This window comes from Oncorhynchus masou, chromosome 7, assembly GCF_036934945.1.
Source record: "Oncorhynchus masou masou isolate Uvic2021 chromosome 7, UVic_Omas_1.1, whole genome shotgun sequence".
Lineage (NCBI taxonomy): Eukaryota > Metazoa > Chordata > Actinopteri > Salmoniformes > Salmonidae > Oncorhynchus > Oncorhynchus masou.
In genome coordinates, this window is record NC_088218.1 from 4127662 (window position 1) to 4153588 (window position 25927).

Here is a 25927-nt window from a genome sequence, read left to right on the forward strand (position 1 = left end):
AACTCTGTCTCCATTCAGCAGGTCTCTATGTGGTGTCACTAACTCTGTCTCCATTCAGCAGGTCTCTATGTGGTGTCACTAACTCTGTCTCCATTCAGCAGGTCTCTATGTGGTGTCACTAACTCTGTCTCCATTCAGCAGTTCCCTATGTGGTGTCACTAACTCTGTCTCCATTCAGCATGGTGTCACTAACTCTGTCTCCATTCAGCAGGTCTCTATGTGGTGTCACTAACTCTGTCTCCATTCAGCAGGTCTCTATGTGGTGTCACTAACTCTGTCTCCATTCAGCAGGTCTCTATGTGGTGTCACTAACTCTGTCTCCATCCAGCATGGTGTCACTAACTCTGTCTCCATCCAGCAGGTCCCTATGTGGTGTCACTAACTCTGTCTCCATTCAGCAGTTCCCTATGTGGTGTCACTAACTCTGTCTCCATCCAGCAGGTCCCTATGTGGTGTCACTAACTCTCTCTCCATCCAGCAGGTCCCTATGTGGTGTCACTAACTCTCTCTCCATCCAGCATGGTGTCACTAACTCTGTCTCCATTCAGCAGGTCTCTATGTGATGTCACTAAATCTGTCTCCATCCAGCAGGTCCCCATGTGGTGTCACTAACATCTGTCTCCATCCAGCAGGTCTCTATGCGGTGTCACTAACTCTCTCTCCATCCAGCAGGTCTCTGTGGTGTCACTAACCCTGTCTCCATCCAGCAGGTCTCTATGTGGTGTCACTAACTCTCTCTCCATCCAGCAGGTCTCTCTGTGGTGTCACTAACTCTCTCTCCATCCAGCAGGTCTCTGTGGTGTCACTAACATCTGTCTCCATCCAGCAGGTCTCTATGCGGTGTCACTAACTCTCTCTCCATCCAGCAGGTCTCTGTGGTGTCACTAACTCTGTCTCCATCCAGCAGGTCCCTATGTGGTGTGTGAGCCTGGCCAGAGGGTGGTGGTGGTTGGTGGAGGCCTGACCAGCGCTCACGTCATCTCCATCGCTCTGCAGCAAGGAGCCAGTCATGTGACCTGGGTGATGCGCAAACACTTACAGGTTTGTTTCTGTTTAGATCTATGGCCCGAAGTGGAAACTTGTTAGTTCGGGAATTATCACATAGAAACTTAATTGGGAGAATCAAGGAGGTTTTAATATGCTTTTACATTTGTAGCACAAACCATTGTTTTGAAAACCATGGTGAAAATAGCTTTTTTTAGACCTATACATGCCTCCTGTAAGACCCTATGATCTGTGAACCGTGCATGATACTGTCACTCCTTCCACCGAAGGTGGCTCCTCCCCTTGTTCGGGAGGCGCTCGGCGGTGGTCGTCGCCGGCCTACTAGCTGCCACCGATCCCTTTTTCTTCTTCGTTTGGTTTTGTCTGTCTTGTGTTCACCTGTGTCTAGTTTAGGCTCATCAGTGGGGTATTTAATCTCACCCTACCCTCTAGGTTGTCTGTCTTGTGTTCACCTGTGTCTAGTTTAGGCTCATCAGTGGGGTATTTAATCTCCCTACCAGCTAAGTTTTGTGCAAGATTGTTTGTGTTACTGTCGTTGGGTTGGGTTGGGTTGGCTTGGGTTGGGTTGGCTTGGGTTGGCTTGGGTTGGGTTGGGTAGGCTTGGGTTGGCTTGGGTTGGGTTTTTCTCTGTTAAGCAGGTTCATTTCACAGGACTGTTTTTCCAGCACGTTAGTTTAGTCAGAGGAGTGTGTTCCTCCGTTTTCGACTCCACCCCCACCTCTCCTAGAGAGATACTGACAGACAACATCTTGGTCTCCCGCTCCTGACTCCACCCCCACCTCTCCTAGGGAGATACTGACAGATAGACAACATCTTGGTCTCCCGCTCCTGACTCCACCCCCACCTCTCCTAGGGAGATACTGACTGATAGACAACATCTTGGTCTCCTGCTCCTGACTCCACACCCACCTCTCCTAGGGAGATACTGACAGATAGACAACATCTTGGTCTCCTGCTCCTGACTCCACCCCCACCTCTCCTAGGGAGATACTGACTGATAGACAACATCTTGGTCTCCTGCTCCTGACTCCACCCCCACCTCTCCTAGGGAGATACTGACAGATAGACAACATCTTGGTCTCCTGCTCCTGACTCCACCCCCACCTCTCCTCGGGAGATACTGACTGATAGACAACATCTTGGTCTCCTGCTCCTGACTCCACCCCCACCTCTCCTAGGGAGATACTGACAGATAGACAACATCTTGGTCTCCTGCTCCTGACTCCACCCCAACCTCTCCTAGGGAGATACTGACTGATAGACAACATCTTGGTCTCCTGCTCCTGACTCCACCCCCACCTCTCCTAGGGAGATACTGACTGATAGACAACATCTTGGTCTCCTGCTCCTGACTCCACCCCCACCTCTCCTAGGGAGATACTGACTGATAGACAACATCTTGGTCTCCTGCTCCTGACTCCACCCCCACCTCTCCTAGGGAGATACTGACTGACAACATCTTGCTCTCCTGCTCCTGACTCCACCCCCACCTCTCCTAGGGAGATACTGACAGACAACATCTTGCTCTCCTGCTCCTGACTCCACCCCCACCTCTCCTCGGGAGATACTGATAGACAACATCTTGCTCTCCTGCTCCTGACTCCACACCCACCTCTCCTAGGGAGATACTGACAGACAACATCTTGCTCTCCTGCTCCTGACTCTACCCCCACCTCTCCTAGGGAGATACTGACAGACAACATCTTGGTCTCCTGCTCCTGACTCCACCCCCACCTCTCCTAGGGAGATACTGACAGACAACATCTTGGTCTCCTGCTCCTGACTCCACCCCCACCTCTCCTAGGGAGATACTGACTGATAGACAACATCTTGGTCTCCTGCTCCTGACTCCACCCCCACCTCTCCTAGGGAGATACTGACAGACAACATCTTGGTCTCCTGCTCCTGACTCCACCCCCACCTCTCCTATGGAGATACTGACTGATAGACAACATCTTGCTCTCCTGCTCCTGACTCCACCCCCACCTCTCCTCGGGAGATACTGATAGACAACATCTTGCTCTCCTGCTCCTGACTCCACCCCCACCTCTCCTAGGGAGATACTGATAGACAACATCTTGCTCTCCTGCTCCTGACTCCACCCCCACCTCTCCTCGGGAGATACTGATAGACAACATCTTGCTCTCCTGCTCCTGACTCCACCCCCACCTCTCCTAGGATGATACTGACAGATAGACAACATCTTGCTCTCCTGCTCCTGACTCCACCCCCACCTCTCCTAGGGAGATACTGACTGATAGACAACATCTTGGTCTCCTGCTCCTGACTCCACCCCCACCTCTCCTAGGGAGATACTGACTGATAGACAACATCTTGGTCTCCTGCTCCTGACTCCACCCCCACCTCTCCTAGGGAGATACTGACTGATAGACAACATCTTGGTCTCCTGCTCCTGACTCCACCCCCACCTCTCCTAGGGAGATACTGACAGATAGACAACATCTTGGTCTCCTGCTCCTGACTCCACCCCCACCTCTCCTAGGGAGATACTGACTGATAGACAACATCTTGGTCTCCTGCTCCTGACTCCACCCCCACCTCTCCTAGGGAGATACTGACAGATAGACAACATCTTGGTCTCCTGCTCCTGACTCCACCCCCACCTCTCCTAGGGAGATACTGACAGATAGACAACATCTTGGTCTCCTGCTCCTGACTCCACCCCCACCTCTCCTAGGGAGATACTGACAGATAGACAAATTCTTGGTGTCATTACGCTCTTCATTAGAGTGCTCTAAAATATGGAGTATTTATATGCGTATTTAATATAGTATGTCTATATTGTGAACTACAATTTTACACATTAATCTATTCAACATTAAAACTAATAATATGAATATCTCAGAAGTACCGTTTTTAGATTTTGTTCATTTGTAGACATGTTGTTTAAATATATACCCCCTCCCCCCCCCCACCCAAAACGTTTGACCCAAGAAATATAACTGACCCGGCTGAAACAGTTTGATGTTAGGAGAATGTTATAGTCAGACCACCATGATCTCCAACCCCTCTGCCTCGGTCCTCTCCCCCAGCTGAAACAGTTTGATGTTAGGAGAATGTTATAGTCAGACCACCATGATCTCCAACCCCTCTGCCTCGGTCCTCTCCCCCAGCTGAAACAGTTTGATGTTAGGAGAATGTTATAGTCAGACCACCATGATCTCCAACCCCTCTGCCTCGGTCCTCTCCCCCAGCTGAAACAGTTTGATGTTAGGAGAATGTTATAGTCAGACCACCATGATCTCCAACCCCTCTGCCTCGGTCCTCTCCCCCAGCTGGAGCAGTTTGATGTTAGGAGAATGTTATAGTCAGACCACCATGATCTCCAACCCCTCTGCCTCGGTCCTCTCCCCCAGCTGGAGCAGTTTGATGTTAGGAGAATGTTATAGCCAGACCACCATGATCTCCAACCCCTCTGCCTCGGTCCTCTCCCCCAGCTGAAGCAGTTTGATGTTAGGAGAATGTTATAGCCAGACCACCATGATCTCCAACCCCTCTGCCTCGGTCCTCTCCCCCAGCTGGAGCAGTTTGATGTTAGGAGAATGTTATAGTCAGACCACCATGATCTCCAACCCCTCTGCCTCGGTCCTCTCCCCCAGCTGGAGCAGTTTGATGTTAAGAGAATGTTATAGTCAGACCACCATGATCTCCAACCCCTCTGCCTCGGTCCTCTCCCCCAGCTGGAGCAGTTTGATGTTAAGAGAATGTTATAGTCAGACCACCATGATCTCCAACCCCTCTGCCTCGGTCCTCTCCCCCAGCTGGAGCAGTTTGATGTTAGGAGAATGTTATAGTCAGACCACCATGATCTCCAACCCCTCTGCCTCGGTCCTCTCCCCCAGCTGGAGCAGTTTGATGTTAGGAGAATGTTATAGCCAGACCACCATGATCTCCAACCCCTCTGCCTCGGTCCTCTCCCCCAGCTGGAGCAGTTTGATGTTAGGAGAATGTTATAGTCAGACCACCATGATCTCCAACCCCTCTGCCTCGGTCCTCTCCCCAGCTGGAGCAGTTTGATGTTAGGAGAATGTTATAGTCAGACCACCATGATCTCCAACCCCTCTGCCTCGGTCCTCTCCCCAGCTGGAGCAGTTTGATGTTAGGAGAATGTTATAGTCAGACCACCATGATCTCCAACCCCTCTGCCTCGGTCCTCTCCCCAGCTGGAGCAGTTTGATGTTAAGAGAATGTTATAGTCAGACCACCATGATCTCCAACCCCTCTGCCTCGGTCCTCTCCCCAGCTGGAGCAGTTTGATGTTAGGAGAATGTTATAGTCAGACCACCATGATCTCCAACCCCTCTGCCTCGGTCCTCTCCCCCAGCTGGAGCAGTTTGATGTTAAGAGAATGTTATAGTCAGACCACCATGATCTCCAACCCCTCTGCCTCGGTCCTCTCCCCCAGCTGAAGCAGTTTGATGTTAGGAGAATGTTATAGCCAGACCACCATGATCTCCAACCCTCTGCCTCGGTCCTCTCCCCCAGCTGGAGCAGTTTGATGTTAGGAGAATGTTATAGTCAGACCACCATGATCTCCAACCCCTCTGCCTCGGTCCTCTCCCCAGCTGGAGCAGTTTGATGTTAAGAGAATGTTATAGTCAGACCACCATGATCTCCAACCCCTCTGCCTCGGTCCTCTCCCCAGCTGGAGCAGTTTGATGTTAGGAGAATGTTATAGTCAGACCACCATGATCTCCAACCCCTCTGCCTCGGTCCTCTCCCCCAGCTGGAGCAGTTTGACGTTAAGAGAATGTTATAGTCAGACCACCATGATCTCCAACCCCTCTGCCTCGGTCCTCTCCCCCAGCTGAAGCAGTTTGACGTGGGTGACGTGGAAAGCTTGGTGGGGCGGTACTCCCATGTGGAGCATGGCATCAAGATGGATGGCCTGGCCTACCTGCGCCAGTTCTACAACGAGAGCAGCGTCCATAAGAAACTGGCCATGATCAGACAGGCCAGGAAGGGAGGAGCAGTTACACCTGAGGCCTATGCAGCCCTGCAGCCCTACATCCAGACTGGACAGCTGTCTGTCCGAGCATACTGCCAGGTACAGAAATAACAATAATATTGTAATGCTACTAGTCAGAATAATACTGCTAGTAAATAGATATCAATAATATTAAAACTACTGTGACCCCCAGGCACACACAACCTTTGTTCATCCTCTCTACTGTGACCCCCAGGCACACACAACCTCTGTTCATCCTCTCTACTGTGACCCCCAGGCACACACAACCTCTGTTCATCCTCTCTACTGTGACCCCCAGGCACACACAACCTCTGTTCATCCTCTCTACTGTGACCCCCAGGCACACACAACCTCTGTTCATCCTCTCTACTGTAATCCTCTCTTAGCGACCCCCAGGCACACACAACCTCTGTTCATCCTCTCTACTGTGACCCCCAGGCACACACAACCTCTGTTCATCCTCTCTACTGTGACCCCCAGGCACACACAACCTCTGTTCATCCTCTCTACTGTGACCCCCAGGCACACACAACCTCTGTTCATCCTCTCTAGCCTGACCCCCAGGCACACAACCTCTGTTCATCCTCTCTACTGTGACCCCCAGGCACACAACCTCTGTTCATCCTCTCTACTGCGACCCCCAGGCACACAACCTCTGTTCATCCTCTCTACTGTGACCCCCAGGCACACACAACCTCTGTTCATCCCCTCTAGCCTGACCCCCAGGCACACAACCTCTGTTCATCCTCTCTACTGTGACCCCCAGGCACACACAACCTCTGTTCATCCTCTCTACTGTGACCCCCAGGCACACACAACCTCTGTTCATCCTCTCTACTGTGACCCCCAGGCACACACAACCTCTGTTCATCCTCTCTACTGTGACCCCCAGGCACACAACCTCTGTTCATCCTCTCTACTGTGACCCCCAGGCACACACAACCTCTGTTCAGCCTCTCAACTGTGACCCCCAGGCACACACAACCTCTGTTCATCCTCTCTACTGTGACCCCCAGGCACACAACCTCTGTTCATCCTCTCTACTGTGACCCCCAGGCACACAACCTCTGTTCATCCTCTCTACTGTGACCCCCCGGCACACACAACCTCTGTTCATCCTCTCTACTGCGACCCCCCCCCCCCCCCCAGGCACACACAACCTCTGTTCATCCTCTCTACTGTGACCCCCAGGCACACACAACCTCTGTTCATCCTCTCTACTGTGACCCCCAGGCACACAACCTCTGTTCATCCTCTCTACTGTGACCCCCAGGCACACACAACCTCTGTTCATCCTCTCTACTGATCGACCCCCCCCCCCCAGGCACACACAACCTCTGTTCATCCTCTCTACTGTGACCCCCAGGCACACACAACCTCTGTTCATCCTCTCTACTGTGACCCCCAGGCACACAACCTCTGTTCATCCTCTCTACTGTGACCCCCAGGCACACACAACCTCTGTTCATCCTCTCTACTGTGACCCCCAGGCACACACAACCTCTGTTCATCCTCTCTACTGCGACCCCCAGGCACACACAACCTCAACAACCTAACATTTGTAACTAACATTTTGAAACATAAAACAATACAATCTAGTGAAAGAGAGAAAGCAGAACCCAGGTATTCATGACCTGTTGTGTTCTACAGGTGACTGAAGCTAAGTGGTGCTATGAAAGCCAGGTGTGGAGACTGTCACTGTGTGGACAGAATGGCTGTGAGACTTGGACTGGGGACAGGATATGGCTGGCTACAGGATGCAAACTGGACGTCAACCAAGACCCTATGCTCTCTTCTGTCATCAAGGAATTCCCTATTCAGGTGTGCTGCTATCATATCATATCTCAACCTCTGCAAGAACCTTTCATGTATCTTTAATCAAATCTGTGTCCACAAAATGACTATACTTCTATACTATACGACAGTGGTGTAAAACTACTTTAAAGTACTACTTAAGTATTTTTGTTGGTGTATGTGTACTTTACTTTACTATTTATATTTTTTTACTACTCTTACTTTTACTTCACTACATTCCTAAAGAAAATATTGTACTTTTTACTCCATACATTTTCCTTGACACCCAAAAGTACTTGTTACATTTTGAATGCTTAGTAGGACAGGAAAATAGTCCAATTCACACACTTATCAAGAGAACATCCCTGGTCATCCCTACTGCCTCTGATCTGGTAGACTCACTAAACAGAGAACATCCATGGTCATCCCTACTGTCTCTGATCTGGTAGACTCACTAAACAGAGGACATCCCTGGTCATCCCTACTGCCTCTGATCTGGTAGACTCACTAAACAGAGGACATCCCTGATCATCTCTACTGCCTCTGATCTGGCAGACTCACTAAACAGAGAACATCCCTGTTCATCCCTACTGCCTCTGATCTGGCAGACTCACTAAACACATATGATTTGTTTGTAAATTATGACTGAATGTTGGACAAGAAAATGGTGCCATCTGGTTTGCTTAATATAAGGAATTTAGAATAATTTACACTTTTACTTTTGATACTTAAGTATATTTTAAAACAAATATTTTTATACCATTACTCAAGTTGATTTTACTGGGTGACTTTTACTTTTACTTGAGTCATTTTCTATTAAGGTATCTTTACTTTTACTCAAGTATGATAGTTGGCTACATTTTTCCACCACCGCTATACCACTATACTATACTATTATACTATGAGGTACTACCATACTATACTATACTACTATACTATGAGGTACCACCATACTATACCATACTACTATACTATGCGGTACCACCATACTATACTATACTATGAGGTACCACCATACTAAACTATACTACTATACTATAAGGTACCACCATACTATACTATACTACTATACTATGAGGTACCACCATACTATACTATACTATGGGGTACTACCATACTATACTATGCCACTATACTATGAGGTACCACCATACTATACTATACTATGAGGTACTACCATACTATACTATACTACTATACTATGAGGTACCACCATACTACACCATACTACTATACTATGCGGTACCACCGTACTATACTATACTACTATACTATGAGGTACCACCATACTAAACTATACTACTATACTATAAGGTACCACCATACTATACTATACTACTATACTATGAGGTACCACCATACTATACTATACTATGGGGTACTACCATACTATACTATACTACTATACTATAAGGTACCACCATACTATACTATACTACTATACTATGAGGTACCACCATGATATACTATACTATGGGGTACTACCATACTATACTATACCACTATACTATGAGGTACCACCATACTATACTATACCACTATACTATGAGGTACCACCATACTATACTATACTACTATACTATGAGGTGCCACCATACTATACTATACCACTATACTATGGGGTACTACCCTACTATACTATACCACTATACTATGAGGTACCACCATACTATACTATACTACTATACTATGAGGTGCCACCATACTATACTATACCACTATACTATGGGGTACTACCATACTATACTATACCACTATACTATGAGGTACCACCATACTATACTATACTACTATACTATGAGGTACCACCATACTATACTATACTACTATACTATGAGGTACCACCATACTATACTATACTACTATACTATGAGGTACCACCATACTATACTATACTACTATACTATGAGGTACCACCATACTATACTATACGGCTATACTATGGGGTACTACCTTACTATACTATACTAATATACTATGGGCTACTACCATACTATACTATACTACTATACTATGAGGTACCACCATACTATACTATACCACTATACTATGGGGTACTACCATACTATACTACTATACTGTGAGGTACCACCATACTATACTATACTACTATACTATGGGGTACCACCATACTATACTATACTACTATACTATGAGGTACCACCATACTATGCTATACTGCTATACTATGAGGTACCATCATACTATACTATACTACTATACTATGGGGTACCACCATACTATGCTATACTACTATACTATGAGGTACCACCATACTATACTATACTACTATACTATGGGGTACCACCATACTATACTATACCACTATACTATGAGGTACCACCATACTATACTATACTATGGGGTACTACCATACTATACTATGCCACTATACTATGAGGTACCACCATACTATACTATACTATGGGGTACTACCATACTATACTATACTACTATACTATGAGGTACTACCATACTATACTACTATACTATGGGGTACCACCATACTATACTATACTACTATACTATGGGGTACCACCATACTATACTATACTACTATACTATGGGGTACCGCCATACTATACTATACTACTATACTATCAGGTACCACCATACTATACTATACTATGGGGTACTACCATACTATACTATGCCACTATACTATGAGGTACCACTATACTATACTATGGGGTACTACCATACTATACTACTATACTATGAGGTACTACCGTACTATACTATACTGCTATACTATGGGGTACCACCATACTATACTATACTACTATACTATGAGGTACTACCGTACTATACTATACTACTGTACTACGGGGTACCACCATACTATACTATACTACTATACTATGGGGTACTACATACTATACTATACAACCATACTATGAGGTACCACCATACTATACTATACTATGGAGTACTGCCATACTATACTATACTACTATACTATGGGGTACTACCATACTATACTATACTACTATACTATGGGGGTACTGCCATACTATACTATACTGCTATACTATGGGGTACTACCATACTATACTATACTACTATACTGTGGGGTACCACCATACTATACTATACTACTATACTATGAGGTACCATCATACTATACTATACTACTATACTATGAGGAACCACCATACTATACTATACTACTATACTATGGGGTACTGCCATACTATACTATACTGCTATACTATGGGGTACCACCATACTATACTATACTACTATACTATGAGGTACTACCGTACTATACTATACTACTGTACTACGGGGTACCACCATACTATACTACACTACTATACTATGGGGTACTACATACTATACTATACAACCATACTATGAGGTACCACCATACTATACTACACTACTATACTATGAGGTACCACCATACAATACTATACTATGGAGTACTGCCATACTATACTATACTACTATACTATGGGGTACTACCATACTATACTACTATACTATGGGGTACTGCCATACTATACTATACTGCTATACTATGGGGTACTACCATACTATACTATACTACTATACTATGAGGTACCACCATACTATACTATACTACTATACTATGAGGTACTACTATACTATACTACTATACTATGGGGTGCTACCATACTATACTACTATACTATGGGGTACTAGCATACTATACTATCATACTATGGGGTGCTACCATACTATGCCACTATACTATGGGGTACTACCATACTATGCTACTATACTATGGGGTACTACTATACTATACTATACTACTATACTATGGGGTGCTACCATACTACACTATTCTACTATACTATGGGGTACTATCATACTATACTACTATACTATGGGGTACCACCATACCATACTACTATACTATGAGGTACTACTACACTATACTACTATACTATGGGGTACTACATACTATACTATACTACTATACTATGGGTTGCTGCCATACTATACTGTACTACTATACTATGGGGTACTACCATACTATACTATGCTACTATACTATGGGGTACTACCGTACTATACTATACTTCTATACTATGGCGTACTACCATACTATACTATACTACTATACTACGGGGCACTACCATACTATACTGTGCTACTATAATATGGGGTACTACTGTGCTATACTATGGGGTACTACCATACAATACTATACTACTATGGTATGGGCTACTACTACCATACTATACCATACTATACTACTATGGTATGGGCTACTACTACACTATACTACTATACTAATATAGGTTACCACTACACTTTAGGCTACTACTATACTTTACCACTATACTATTGGCTACTACCATACCATACTATACCACTATAGGCAACTACAATACCATACTATAGGCTACTACTATACTATACCATACCACTATAGGCAACTACAATACCATACTATAGGCTACTACTATACTATACTACTATAGGCAACTACAATACCATACTATAGGCTACTACTGTACGACGATACTATACTACTATAGGCTACTGCTATACTATGCTATGATACTATAGGCTACTCCTAGACTACACTACTATACTATAGGTGACTACTACACTACGCTACTACACCCCACTACTATAGGCTATTACTATACTATACCATACTACTATACTATTATATTATAGGCTACTACTATTTTATACTACCATGCTATATGCTACTACACTACTATACTATTATATTATGGACTACTACTATACTATACTACTATAGGCTACTACTATACTATACTACTATGATATATGCTATTACTATACTATACTACTATAATAAACCACTATTCTATAGGCTACTACTATGCTATAGGCTACCTCTATACTATAAGCTACTACTATACTATACTTCTATACTATAGGCTACTACTCTACTAATATAATATAGGCTACTACTATACTATTACAAGCTACTATAATATAGGCTACTACTATACTATACTATTATACGCTACTACTATAATATAGGCTACTACTATAGTATAATACTATAGTATACTAATATAGGCTACTACTATACTATACCACTATGGGCTGCTACTATAATATATGCTACTACAGTACTACACCCCAATACAACTATACTATCAGCTACTACTATACTATACTACTATAGGCTACTACTATGCTACTGTACTACTATAGGCTACTATTATACTATACTTTAGGCTACTACTAGGCTACTATACTATACTACTATAGCCTACTACTATACTATATCATAATACTATAAGCTACTACTATACTATGCCACACTATGCCATACTATACTACTATACGCTATTACTATACTATAGGCTACTTATATAGGGCTATAATATACTACTATAGGCTACTGCTATACTACGCTACTATACTATAGGCTACTACTATACTTCTCTACTATACCATACCACTGTAGGCTATTGCTATACTATACTACCATACTACTATACAACTATACTACTATAGACTACTACTATACAACTATACTATACTACTATAGACTACTACTATACAACTATACTATACTACCATAGGCTACTACTATACTATACTACTATACTACATGTTACACCTATACTGTGGTACTATACTATAGGCTACTACTATAGTATAATACTATATGCTACTACTATACTATAGGCTTCTACTATAATACTATAGGCTCCTACTATACTATAATAATATAGGCTGCTACTATACTGCTGTGGGCTAATACTATACTACTATATTACTATAGGCGGCTACTATACTATAGGCTGCTACTATACTACTATGGGCTACTACTTTACTACTATGGGCTACTACTATACTACTATAGGCTGCTACTATACTACTATGGGCTACTACTATACTATAGATGGCTATTGTACTACTATTATACTACTATACTATGTTATACCACTATACTACAGTCACCTGCATTTGATCCAAGTCTAATTACAACATATCTCAACTTCAGGTCCTGGATGGCTGGCCTTGTATATCTGAGAGCTTGCAGTGGGCTCCAGGATGTCCTCTGTACCTGATGGGACAGTACACAGCACTTCAGGTATATTGGTATTTTTTGCTTAATCGCACAATGAAAATATTTTGTAGAAATAATAGAATGGAATGTCAGAGGGAGAATATTTCATGCATTCATATATTGCTGGGAATTTGTCAAAGCATTGACAGACACAAGTAATGAAAAAATGGTAATGGGTTAAAAAAAGAAGTAGCTTTTCGGGGTTTTGGAGGGGTGGAATGATAACCCAATGGAGTGTTGGCAAAAACGCAGCAGAGCAGGGATAGCCTTTTGATATATTTATAGCTTGTATTTTCTTTAGTCTTTCAAGGCCGCAATATAGGCTCTGAAATATAGGCAACATATGGCTTGGAAAGTAGACCTATGTGAGAATCTCTTTTGTAGGGTACTCGTCGATAGAGACTCAGTTGGTTATGTAATACTGTACAGTCAGTGTGACTCAGCTGTATTCCCTTTGTTGTCACAAACAGGTTGGTCCGCACGCGCTGAATCTGGCAGGAGGACAGGCTGCAAGCGCGCGCATCGCGAAGGACATAATATTCCAGCACCGCCGGAGTGGTTACGGAGGGACAGGGTCACAAACCACCGTGGAGACAGCACACACCGAAGAATACATTCAGCAGATGCACGGGCTGATGTGGTTATGATTAAAGACCTTAGCGCAAATAATGTTTTGATGTCAAAGGGAGTTTTACGCAGCGACAGATCATGGATTCAGCTGCCTTCCTAGTTGAGAATAAACTACACCTCACCCCTTACTAGCTCAGAATAAACTCCCCCCCCTTCCTAATAAACTGCACCTCACCACTTTTTATCTGAGAATGAACTAACCCTCCCTCTTTTTTTCATTCAAACTAATCCCTTGCGGTCAATCACGCCCTTCATGTCCGTACATGCGCAACAGATACAGTGTTGGCAACCGCGACAACAACATGACTGCTTGGAAGATGATGGGCTTATAATTCTGTTGTTGCCATCACACTGGGAGGATTTGACAGCCTACATTACGTGCTTGTCTGATTGTAGTTGATATTCGGAGTAAATTAGTCTTGTTGAGTCCACATCCAACTTCTGCAAGGTTAGTGACATTGAGTTTCGTGTATCAAAGTAAACTCTACTCCACGGAGAAGTCCGCTAAACTTAATTTATCCTAGCTAGAGACCGATGCTGTTATTGATCTGTCATGTTGTATTTTTACTCCATATTATCCCAATAAACGTCTTAGCAAAATAAGAAATATTGTAACATCTAATAACAAAACACTCGTTATGGTGTTTGTTATTGACGTGATGTTTTGTATTGACGTTGAACAATGACGGTGGGTATTTGAAGGCTTAGGCTAAATATTCAATGCAGTTATTTTTCCTTTTCTCTTCAGTATTTTTGTTCAAGGTGTACCACAATAAATAAGGTACTACTAGTAAATAACCCTATCCTCTACAATGAGGATAAGAAGAGTTGTGAAGACGGTGTTGAGTGTGGAGCAGGTAGAAGGTGTGGGAGCCCATGTCCGCAGAAGCATAGGAAGAAAGGAGGTGAGTTACTGTCATGCTGTCTGTCTTACATCTGCCTAGTTTATCATGTTTAATAATATCCTTTTAAAATACCAAACTAAACCACATATTATGACATAGTAGGCTGATATCTTGTCCATCCATGTATTTCAGCTGATTAACCTGGATCCTTTCTTGATGTTGGATGAGTTCAAAGTCAAAAAGCCATCTGGCTTCCCTGATCACCCCCACAGAGGCTTTGAGACCGTGAGTAGGTTATCTATTCTCTCTCTCTCTGTCCGTTTGTCTCTCTGTCTGTCTGTCTCTCTCTCTCTGTCTCTGTCTCACTCTCGCTAGCACGATGCAGCATCTATACTGTCTCTCTTTCTGTCTCTCTCTCTCTGTCTGTCTGTCTGTCTGTCTGTCTCTCTCTCGATGCAGCATCTATACTGTCTCTCTGTCTGTCTGTCTGTCTGTCTCTGTCTGTCTGTCTGTCTGTCTGTCTCTCTCGATGCAGCATCTATACTGTCTCTCTGTCTGTCTGTCTGTCTGTCTGTCTGTCTGTCTGTCTGTCTGTCTCTCTCGATGCAGCATCTATACTGTCTCTCTGTCTGTCTGTCTGTCTGTCTGTCTGTCTGTCTGTCTGTCTGTCTGTCTGTCTCTCTGTCTGATGCAGCATCTATACTGTCTCTCTCTCTCTCTCTGTGTCTGTCTAGCTAGCGCGATGCAGCATCTATACTGTCTCTCTCTCTCTCTCTGTGTCTGTCTAGCTAGCGCGATGCAGCATCTATACTGTCTCTCTCTTTCTGGAGTGATACAGTGTTGTGTTCTGACTGAACCCCTTGTGGAATAACAGGTTCATATGAGGCCGTTGAGGGAGGATGAGGCACATACACCATTAATGATGAGGGAGGATGAGGCACATACACCATCAATGATGAGGGAGGGTGAGGCACATACACCATCAATGATGAGGGAGGGTGAGGCACATACACCATTAATGATGAGGGAGGATGAGGCACATACACCATTAATGATGAGGGAGGATGAGGCACATACACCATTAATGATGAGGGAGGATGAGGCACATACACCATTAATGATGAGGGAGGATGATGCACATACACCATTAATGATGAGGGAGGATGAGGCACATACACCATTAATGATGAGGGAGGGTGAGGCACATACACCATTAATGATGAGGGAGGGTGAGGCACATACACCATTAATGATGAGGGAGGGTGAGGCACATACACCATTAATGATGAGGGAGGGTGAGGCACATACACCATTACTGATGAGGGAGGGTGAGGCACATACACCATTACTGATGAGGGAGGGTGAGGCACGTACACCATTAATGATGAGGGAGGGTGAGGCACATACACCATTAATGAAGAGGGAGGATGAGAAACATACACCATTAATGATTTAAAAAAAAAATGCATTTAACCTTTATTTAACCAGGTAAGCTAGTTGAGAACAAGTTCTCATTTGCAACTACAACCTGGCCAAGATAAAGCATAGCAGTTCGACACATAAAACAACACAGAGTTACACATGGAATGATTAAAACATACAGTCAATAATACAGTAGAAAAAAAGTCTATATACAGTGAGTGCAAATTAGGTCAAATAAGGGAGTTAAGGCAATAAATAGGCCATGGTGGCGAAGTAATTACAATATGGCAATTAAACACTGGAATGGTAGATGTGCAAAAGATGGATGTGCAAGTAGAGATACTGGGGTGCAAAAGGAGCAAAATAAATAAATACAGTATGGGGATGAGGTAGATAGATGGGCTGTATACAGATGGGCAATGAACAGGTGCAGTGATCTGTGAGATGCTCTGACAGATGGTTCTTAAAGCTAGTGAGGGAGATGGGAATCTCCAGCTTCAGTGATTTTTGCAGTTCGTTCCAGTCAGTGGCAGCAGAGAACTGGAAGGAAAGGCGACCAAAGGAGGAATTGGCTTTGGGGGTGACCAGTGAGATATACCTGCTGGAGCGTGTGCTATGGGTGGGTGCTGCTATGGTGACCAGTGAGCTGAGATAGGGCGGGGCTTTACCTAGCAGAGACTTGAAGATAACCTGTTGATGAGGGAGGATGATGCACGTACACCATTAATGATGAGGGAGGATGATGCACATACACCATTAATGATGAGGAGGGTGTGGCACATACCATTAATGATGAGGGAGGATGAGGGCACATACACCATTAATGATGAGGGAGGGTGTGGCACACATACCATTAATGATGAGGGAGGATGAGGCACGTACACCATTAATGATGAGGGAGGATGATGCACATACACCATTAATGATGAGGGAGGGTGTGGCACACATACTTAATGATGAGGGAGGATGAGGTTCTCACCATTAATGATGAGGGAGGGTGTGGCACACATACCATTAATGATGAGGGAGGATGAGGCACGTACACCATTAATGATGAGGGAGGGTGTGGCACACATACACCATTAATGATGAGGAGGGTGTGGCACACATACACCATTAATGATGAGGGAGGGTGTGGCACATACCCCATTAAACATGTGTAACCATTAAAGATGAGGGAGGGAGAGGCACATTCATCATTGATGCACTTCCTGCTAACGACCAGCAGATGGCACTAACAGGCCAACTGTAGTGTAATACCTTGTCCAGAGAAAGCTTCTCACTAGGTTTGTTAAACATAGCATTAGCTTGCTTTTGGATACTGGGGTTTGAATGAAAACCCACCAATATCACATATTTAGACAGAGGGGAGGAAGGAAATTAAACCCTTTGGAAGTGGTACTGTAATCACTGTTTCCTCAACCATAAAGGCGATGGTCCACAGTGGGAATTTATAGAGTCAAAACAAGTGTTTTTAATAGAAAGGTCTCGGCCTGTGTTTGATACTGTAGATACATGTGTAACCTAACATAGTGTCTATCCTGGCCCAGACCAGATGAGGCCATAGGCCCAGCTGATACTGTATATACATGTGTAACCTAACATAGCATCTACCATAGCCCAGACCAGATGAGGCCATAGGCCCAGCTGATACTGTATATACATGTGTAACCTAACATAGCTTCTATCATGGCCCAGACCAGATCAGACCATAGGCCCAGCTGATACTGTATATACATGTGTAACCTAACATAGCGTCTACCATGGCCCAGACCAGATCAGACCATAGGCCCAGCTGATACTGTAGATGTGTAACTTAGTGTCCATCTGGCCGCGGACTGGACCAGACCTGACGGGGGCGGGGCTGAAGCGCCCATGGCCCAGCATTCCATGCAGCAGGTGTGTTGGCTCACTGTTACATCTCAGAGCTCAAAGCCGCGTGCGCTGCCAGATCAGAGAGAGGCTCTCGCCCTCCTGGCTGGAGGCTTGGAAGCCTCTCTGAGAGACAGATGTTTACCTCTAACCTCTACAGCTGTCTACTTCCTGTCCGCTTTGACCTCAGTCCATGTGGCAGCGGAATGGACACGGAGTGAACACGGGCCCTTGTCTGTCCTGGTCAACGGACACTGCATTGCACACACACACACACACACACACACACACACACACACACACACACACACACACACACACACACACACACACACACACACACACTGTACATATTTCGTCTGTTAGACTTGCATGAGGAAAATAGGAAATCAATGATTTACCATACTATGTTTTCCAGTCTTACGAGCTTTATGATGTGATTTCCTTCCCAATCCATTCATGTTTACAACCGAGATTCATTCATCTCTTTCCTAATCTCAACCTCAGCAAAGACTTAGAGAAAGTTGTTTTCCACTTCTCTAGACACGGTTGGTATTCGGCGGAGGGATAACTGCAGAGCACCGTTAATGTTTTGTTTTGCCTCCCAAGCTGTTATGTAAAATCAGCAATGGCTCATCTATGGCTTTGTGAATATATTTGGATCTATTTTGTCTTTGTTTAGGTGACCTACGTTTTGAAAGGTGTTTCAGCTCATGAGGATTTCTGTGGCCACTCTGGACTACTGAAACCAGGGGATTTACAGGTAGAGAAACACCTCACTGTACGGTATGTAGGTTCCTACTCTTCACCATACCAGAACCAATGAAGCTTCGTGCCTTCGGGCATTTCCTGTGTTTTCCCCATGCAGCAGTCGTAAAGCTGTTGTCCCTGGTCAGTCAGTCAGCATCAACCAGGAAGTGGTTTAATAGGCACTAAATACACTAATGCCACTGGCATTAAACAAAGCATGTGTGTCTATGTACGCTAATGATTCAACCATAAACACATCAGAAACCACAGCTAATGAAGTCACTGAAACCCTTATTAAAGAGTTGCAGTCTGTTTTGGAATGTGTGGCCAGTAATAAACTGGTCCTGAACATCTCTAAAACTAAGAGCATTGTATTTGGTACAAATCATTCCCTACGCCCTGGACCTCAGCTGAATGTGGTAATGAATGGTGTGGCTGTTGAACAAGTTGATGACACTAAATTATGTCATGTTCTGTGTGGACCCACTAAGAGGAGCTGCTTCTTTCTCAACAGCTAACAGGGATCCTAATAAAATACCAACATACTACTACAAGAGACTTGTTGTGTTGTGTGTGTGTGTGTGCAACAGCTAACTGGGATCCTAATAAAATACTACTACACGGGACTTGTTGTGTGCGTGCAACGGGGAGAGAGAGCGGGAGAGACAAACACCATTGGTGGGGGCTGGAGCTACTAACCCAGGGCAGACGGGTTTCCTCACAGTGGAACAGGAGGGGAAAGCTGCTGACGAAAGTTTTAAGTGTTATTGCTCAATTAGCTTCCCACAGCAACGCTGCATCACCCTCTGGGCACTGAAAACGTGCATTAGAAATGGCTCCATATTCCCTATATAGTGCACTACTTTTGGCTTAAACCCCTATTCCCTATATAGTGCACTACTTTTGGCTAAAACCCCTATTCCCTATATAGTGCACTACTTTTGGCTAAAACCCCTATTCCCTATATAGTGCACTACTTTTGGCTAAAACCCCTATTCCCTATATAGTGCACTACTTTTGGCTAAAACCCCCTATTCCCTATATAGTGCACTACTTTTGGCTCAAACCCCCCTATTACCTATATAGTGCACTACTAAAAACCCTATTCCTATATAGTGCACTACCTTTGGCTAAAACCCCTATTCCCTATATAGTGCACTACTTTTGGCTAAAACCCCTATTCCCTATATAGTGCACTACTTTTGGCTCAAACCCTATTCCCTGAGCCCTTATTCTCTAGACCAAGGGTACTCCACTCTTACCCTACGAGGTCCGGAGCCTGCTGGTTTTCTGTTCTACCTGATAATGAATTGCACACACCTGGTGTCCCAGGACTAAATCAGGCCCTGATTAGAGGGGACAATGAGAACACGCAGTGGAAATGGCTTCGAGGTCCAACGTTGAGTTTGAGGGCTCTAGACCCTATTTAGTGCACAGCTTGGCCCCTGGACCAAAAGTAGTAGCAGCCATTTTATTTTAATGTTAGCGGAGCTTTGAGACGAACAATGGACATCCACTAGGTACATATCACAGCACTGGGGAAGATAGACATCCACTAGGTACAGCAGTGGGGAAGATAGACATCCACTAGGTACAGTGGGGAAGATAGACATCCACTAGGTACAGTGGGGAAGATAGACATCCACTAGGTACATATCACAGCAGTGGGGAAGATAGACATCCACTAGGTACATATCACAGCAGTGGGGAAGATAGACATCCACTAGGTACATATCACAGCAGTGGGGAAGGAAAGGTGTAAATGTGAAGTTAAATTCCTCCTGGAAACCAGTTAGTTCCAGTATTAAGTCCACATGGGTGATTTATTATGGAAGTCATATCAGACAACATTGATTTCATGTATATTATACTGTACAATACTCCTTTATATGGTTAGTAATTGTGTCTTGTGTGTGTGTGTGTCTATGCCTCTCTGTATCTGTGTGTGTGTTTATGCCTCTCTGTATCTGTGTGTGTGTTTTGTGTGTGTGTGTGTCTATGCTGTGTGTGTGTGTCTATGCCTCTCTGTATCTGTGTGTGTGTGTCTATGCCTCTCTGTATCTGTGTGTGTGTGTCTATGCCTCTCTGTATCTGTGTGTGTGTCTATGCCTCTCTGTATCTGTGTGTGTGTGTTTCTGTGTCCGTCTCTGTGTGTCTTCATAAGTGGATGACGGCAGGCCGAGGGGTGGTCCATGCAGAGATGCCCGTGTCTGAGGAGCCCGTCCAGGGCCTGCAGCTGTGGGTCAACCTGAGGAGGGAGGACAAGATGGTGGAGCCCCAGTACCAGGAGCTGAAGGACAGCCAGGTCCCCAAGCCCAGCAGGGAGGGGGTCACTGTGGCCGTTATCTCTGGACAGGCCCTGGGGGTACAGGTGAGGAGCACCATACTAACCATAACCCTGGGGGTACAGGTCAGGAGCACCATACTAACGCACCATACTAACCATAACCCTGGGGGTACAGGTGAGGAGCACCATACTAGCCATAACCCTGGGTGTACAGGTGAGGAGCACCATACTAACCATAACCCTGGGTGTACAGGTGAGGAGCACCATACTAACCATAACCCTGGGTGTACAGGTCAGGAGCACCATACTAACCATAACCCTGGGTGTACAGGTGAGGAGCACCATACTAACCATAACCCTGGGGGTACAGGTCAGGAGCACCATACTAACCATAACCCTGGGTGTACAGGTCAGGAGCACCATACTAACCATAACCCTGGGTGTACAGGTCAGGAGCACCATACTAACCATAACCCTGGGTGTACAGGTGAGGAGCACCATACTAACCATAACCCTGGGTGTACAGGTGAGGAGCACCATACTAACCATAACCCTGGGGGTACAGGTCAGGAGCACCATACTAACCATAACCCTTCGTATACAGGTGAGGAGCACCATACTAACGCACCATACTAACCATAACCCTGAGTGTACAGGTGAGGAGCACCATACTAACCATAACCCTGGGGGTACAGGTCAGGAGCACCATACTAACCATAACCCTGGGTGTACAGGTGAGGAACACCATACTAACCATAACCCTTCGTATACAGGTGAGGAGCACCATACTAACTCACCATACTAACCATAACCCTGGGGGTACAGGTGAGGAGCACCATACTAACGCACCATACTAACCATAACCCTGGGGGTACAGGTCAGGAGCACCATACTAACCATAACCCTGGGTGTACAGGTGAGGAGCACCATACGAACCATAACTCTGGGGGTACAGGTGAGGAGCACCATACTAACCATAACCCTGGGGGTACAGGTGAGGAGCACCATACTAACCATAACCCTGGGTGTACAGGTGAGGAGCACCATACTAACCATAACCCTGGGGGTACAGGCCAGGAGCACCATACTAACCATAACCCTGGGTGTACAGGCCAGGAGCACCATACTAACCATAACCCTGGGGGTACAGGTCAGGAGCACCATACTAACCATAACCCTGGGTGTACAGGTGAGGAGCACCATACTAACCATAACCCTGAGTGTACAGGTCAGGAGCACCATACTAACCTTAACCCTGGGGGTACAGGTGAGGAGCACCATACTAACCATAACCCTGGGTGTACAGGTGAGGAGCACCATACTAACCATAACCCTGGGTGTACAGGTGAGGAGCACCATACTAACCATAACCCTGGGTGTACAGGCCAGGAGCACCATACTAACCATAACCCTGGGGGTACAGGCCAGGAGCACCATACTAACCATAACCCTGGGGGTACAGGTGAGGAACACCATACTAACCATAACCCTGGGTGTACAGGTGAGGAGCACCATACTAACCATAACCCTGGGGGTACAGGTCAGGAGCACCATACTAACCATAACCCTGGGTGTACAGGTGAGGAGCACCATACTAACGCACCATACTAACCATAACCCTGAGTGTACAGGTGAGGAGCACCATACTAACGCACCATACTAACCATAACCCTGGGGGTACAGGTCAGGGAGCACCATACTAACCATAACCCTGGGTGTACAGGTGAGGAACACCATACTAACCATAACCCTTCGTATACAGGTGAGGAGCACCATACTAACTCACCATACTAACCATAACCCTGGGGGCACAGGTGAGGAGCACCATACTAACGCACCATACTAACCATAACCCTGGGGGTACAGGTCAGGAGCACCATACTAACCATAACCCTGAGTGTACAGGTGAGGAGCACCATACGAACCATAACTCTGGGTGTACAGGTGAGGAGCACCATACTAACCATAACCCTGGGTGTACAGGCCAGGAGCACCATACTAACCATAACCCTGGGTGTACAGGTGAGGAACACCATACTAACCATAACCCTTCGGGTCGTACAGGTGAGGAGCACCATACTAACTCACAGGAGCACCATACTAACCATAACCCTGGGGGTACAGGTGAGGAGCACCATACTAACCATAACCCTGATGTACAGGTCAAGCACCATACTAACATAACCCTGGGGGTACAGGTCAGGAGCACCATACTAACCATAACCCTGGGTGTACAGGCCAGGAGCACCATACGAACCATAACTCTGGGGGCACAGGTGAGGAGCACCATACTAACCATAACCCTGGGTGTACAGGTGAGGAGCACCATACTAACCATAACCCGGATGGTGGTAGTGGGTGTGGCCAGTTGTGCGGTTTAGAGGCCCTCTTCTTGGCCGCAGAGACAAACTGCTGCTGTTTTAAAGCACATTTCCTGCAATTCTATACATTTTGTCACAAGCAGAGAGAACATTGTACTGTTTTTTTTAAAGCTAATTTCATGCCATTCAAAAAAATGTGCCATAGGGCTGAGAGAAGATTTTAAAGCTAAATTCCTTCAATTCTACACATTTAGCCGTGGCTTATGCCTTGTTCTTATGCTATCTGAATGACTCAAACAGTACAACAAAATCAATGTGGGGCCCCATGACATGATATTTTTTACATTTTGGATTCATCCCGACTGTTTATTTTTTATTTTGGGGGATTGTTAGTTCTCAAAGGTAATCATTAAATATATATACTGCTCTATTATATTTTCCACATATTTTATCTGGGTTTTAGTTATTTAAGTTTATACAAGTTCTTATGGATGTTTGTTCTGACTTCCACATGACATCAACCAGTGTTGCACCACGGGGATGGTAAAATGATTTCTTATTTTTATATATACGTTTTTCGGTGGCGTACCCACGACTAGCAACGGCAGTGCGCCGCTGCTAAAAGCATTTAGGAGAAACACTGGTTGATGTCACGTGGAAGTCATAACAAACAGTCATAAGAATATGTATAAACTTAACCGACTAAAAAAATAGATTTATATAGTTCTCACCCTACAATGTAACGCATTTGTAATCACAGGTCCAAAACCACAGTGGATGAAAAGGGGGGGAGTTTATCATCTCCATCATTGTCATCATCAGTGTTCCTTTATCACTGTATTATACAGAATGAATACTTAATGTCGGCTGTTGACATGATGTGCTGGGGTCTTGCCCATATCAAAGCCAGAAAACTGTATACAATACAATGACTGAGATGTTGAAAGCCTCGGGCCCAGAAATGCCCGCCAGAAATGCCAACCAACACAGACATTCAGCTTCATCATGTGACGTTTGCAGGCAATTACATCTTCACGAGTATCCATCCCCTTTCACACCCCCCCTTCTCCTCCTTATTTTCTCTGTCTGTCTGGTCTGCTGAGTTAGACGAGACAGGAAATGAGTAGCAGGTTTCTGGGGAAGTGGGTTTGTCATGTTTCAGATGTAAATTTGACCGGGGCCGGTTGGGTTTGGGGTTACTCTAGGGCAGGAGAGGAGACAGACAGACAGACAGTCAGACAGTCAGACAGACAGACAGACAGACAGACAGTCAGACAGACAGACAGACAGACAGACAGTCTATAAGGTTTGTCATGTTTCAGATGTAAATTTGACCGGCCGGTTGGGCTTGGGGTTACTCTAGGGCAGGAGAGGAGACAGACAGATACAGTCTATAAGGTTTGTCATGTTTCAGATGTAAATTTGACCGGGGCCGGTTGGGTTTGGGGTTACTCTAGGGCAGGAGAGGAGACAGACAGACACAGTCTATAAGGTTTGTCATGTTTCAGATGTAAATCTGACTCTACCGGTTGGGTTTGGGGTTACTCTAGGGCAGGAGAGGAGACTGACAGACAGTCTATAAGGTTTGTCATGTTTCAGATGTAAATTTGACCGGGCCGGTTGGGTTTGGGGTTACCTCTAGGGCAGGAGAGGAGACAGACAGACAGTCTATAAGGTTTGTCATGTTTTAGATGTAAATTTGACCGGGGCCGGTTGGGTTTGGGGTTACTCTAGGGCAGGAGAGGAGACAGACAGACAGTCTATAAGGTTTGTCATGTTTCAGATGTAAATTTGACCGGGGCCGGTTGGGTTTGGGGTTACTCTAGGGCAGGAGAGGAGACAGACAGACAGACAGACAGACAGACAGACAGTCAGACAGACAGACAGACAGACAGACAGACAGTCTATAAGGTTTGTCATGTTTCAGATGTAAATTTGACCGGGGCCGGTTGGGTTTGGGGTTACTCTAGGGCAGGA

At 45.1% G+C, this 25927-nt stretch overlaps 3 protein-coding genes across 3 annotated transcripts in view; all 3 read left to right on the plus strand.

The window, feature by feature from the left end:
* LOC135542892 (uncharacterized) overlaps nucleotides 1-14526 on the plus strand; it is a 28409-nt gene extending 13883 nt beyond the window's left edge. Inside the window, exons 6-10 of the mRNA XM_064970041.1 lie at nucleotides 905-1041; nucleotides 5834-6073; nucleotides 7646-7816; nucleotides 13758-13847; nucleotides 14294-14526. Coding sequence (XP_064826113.1) covers nucleotides 905-1041; nucleotides 5834-6073; nucleotides 7646-7816; nucleotides 13758-13847; nucleotides 14294-14470 — 815 coding nt within the window. The 3' untranslated portion in view covers nucleotides 14471-14526. The remainder of the gene's footprint in view (nucleotides 1-904; nucleotides 1042-5833; nucleotides 6074-7645; nucleotides 7817-13757; nucleotides 13848-14293) is intronic.
* The window catches only part of LOC135543126 (pirin-like), a 208767-nt gene that overhangs the window by 113332 nt on the left and 69508 nt on the right, over nucleotides 1-25927 (plus strand). The window lies entirely within an intron of this gene.
* LOC135543125 (pirin-like) lies at nucleotides 14722-21965 on the plus strand (the record flags this gene model as incomplete). The annotated part of the gene is made up of 5 exons (XM_064970201.1): nucleotides 14722-14901; nucleotides 15202-15358; nucleotides 15491-15583; nucleotides 19275-19355; nucleotides 21507-21965. Coding segments are annotated over exons 2-5 (726 nt in total), but the record flags the coding sequence as incomplete, so codon positions are not given.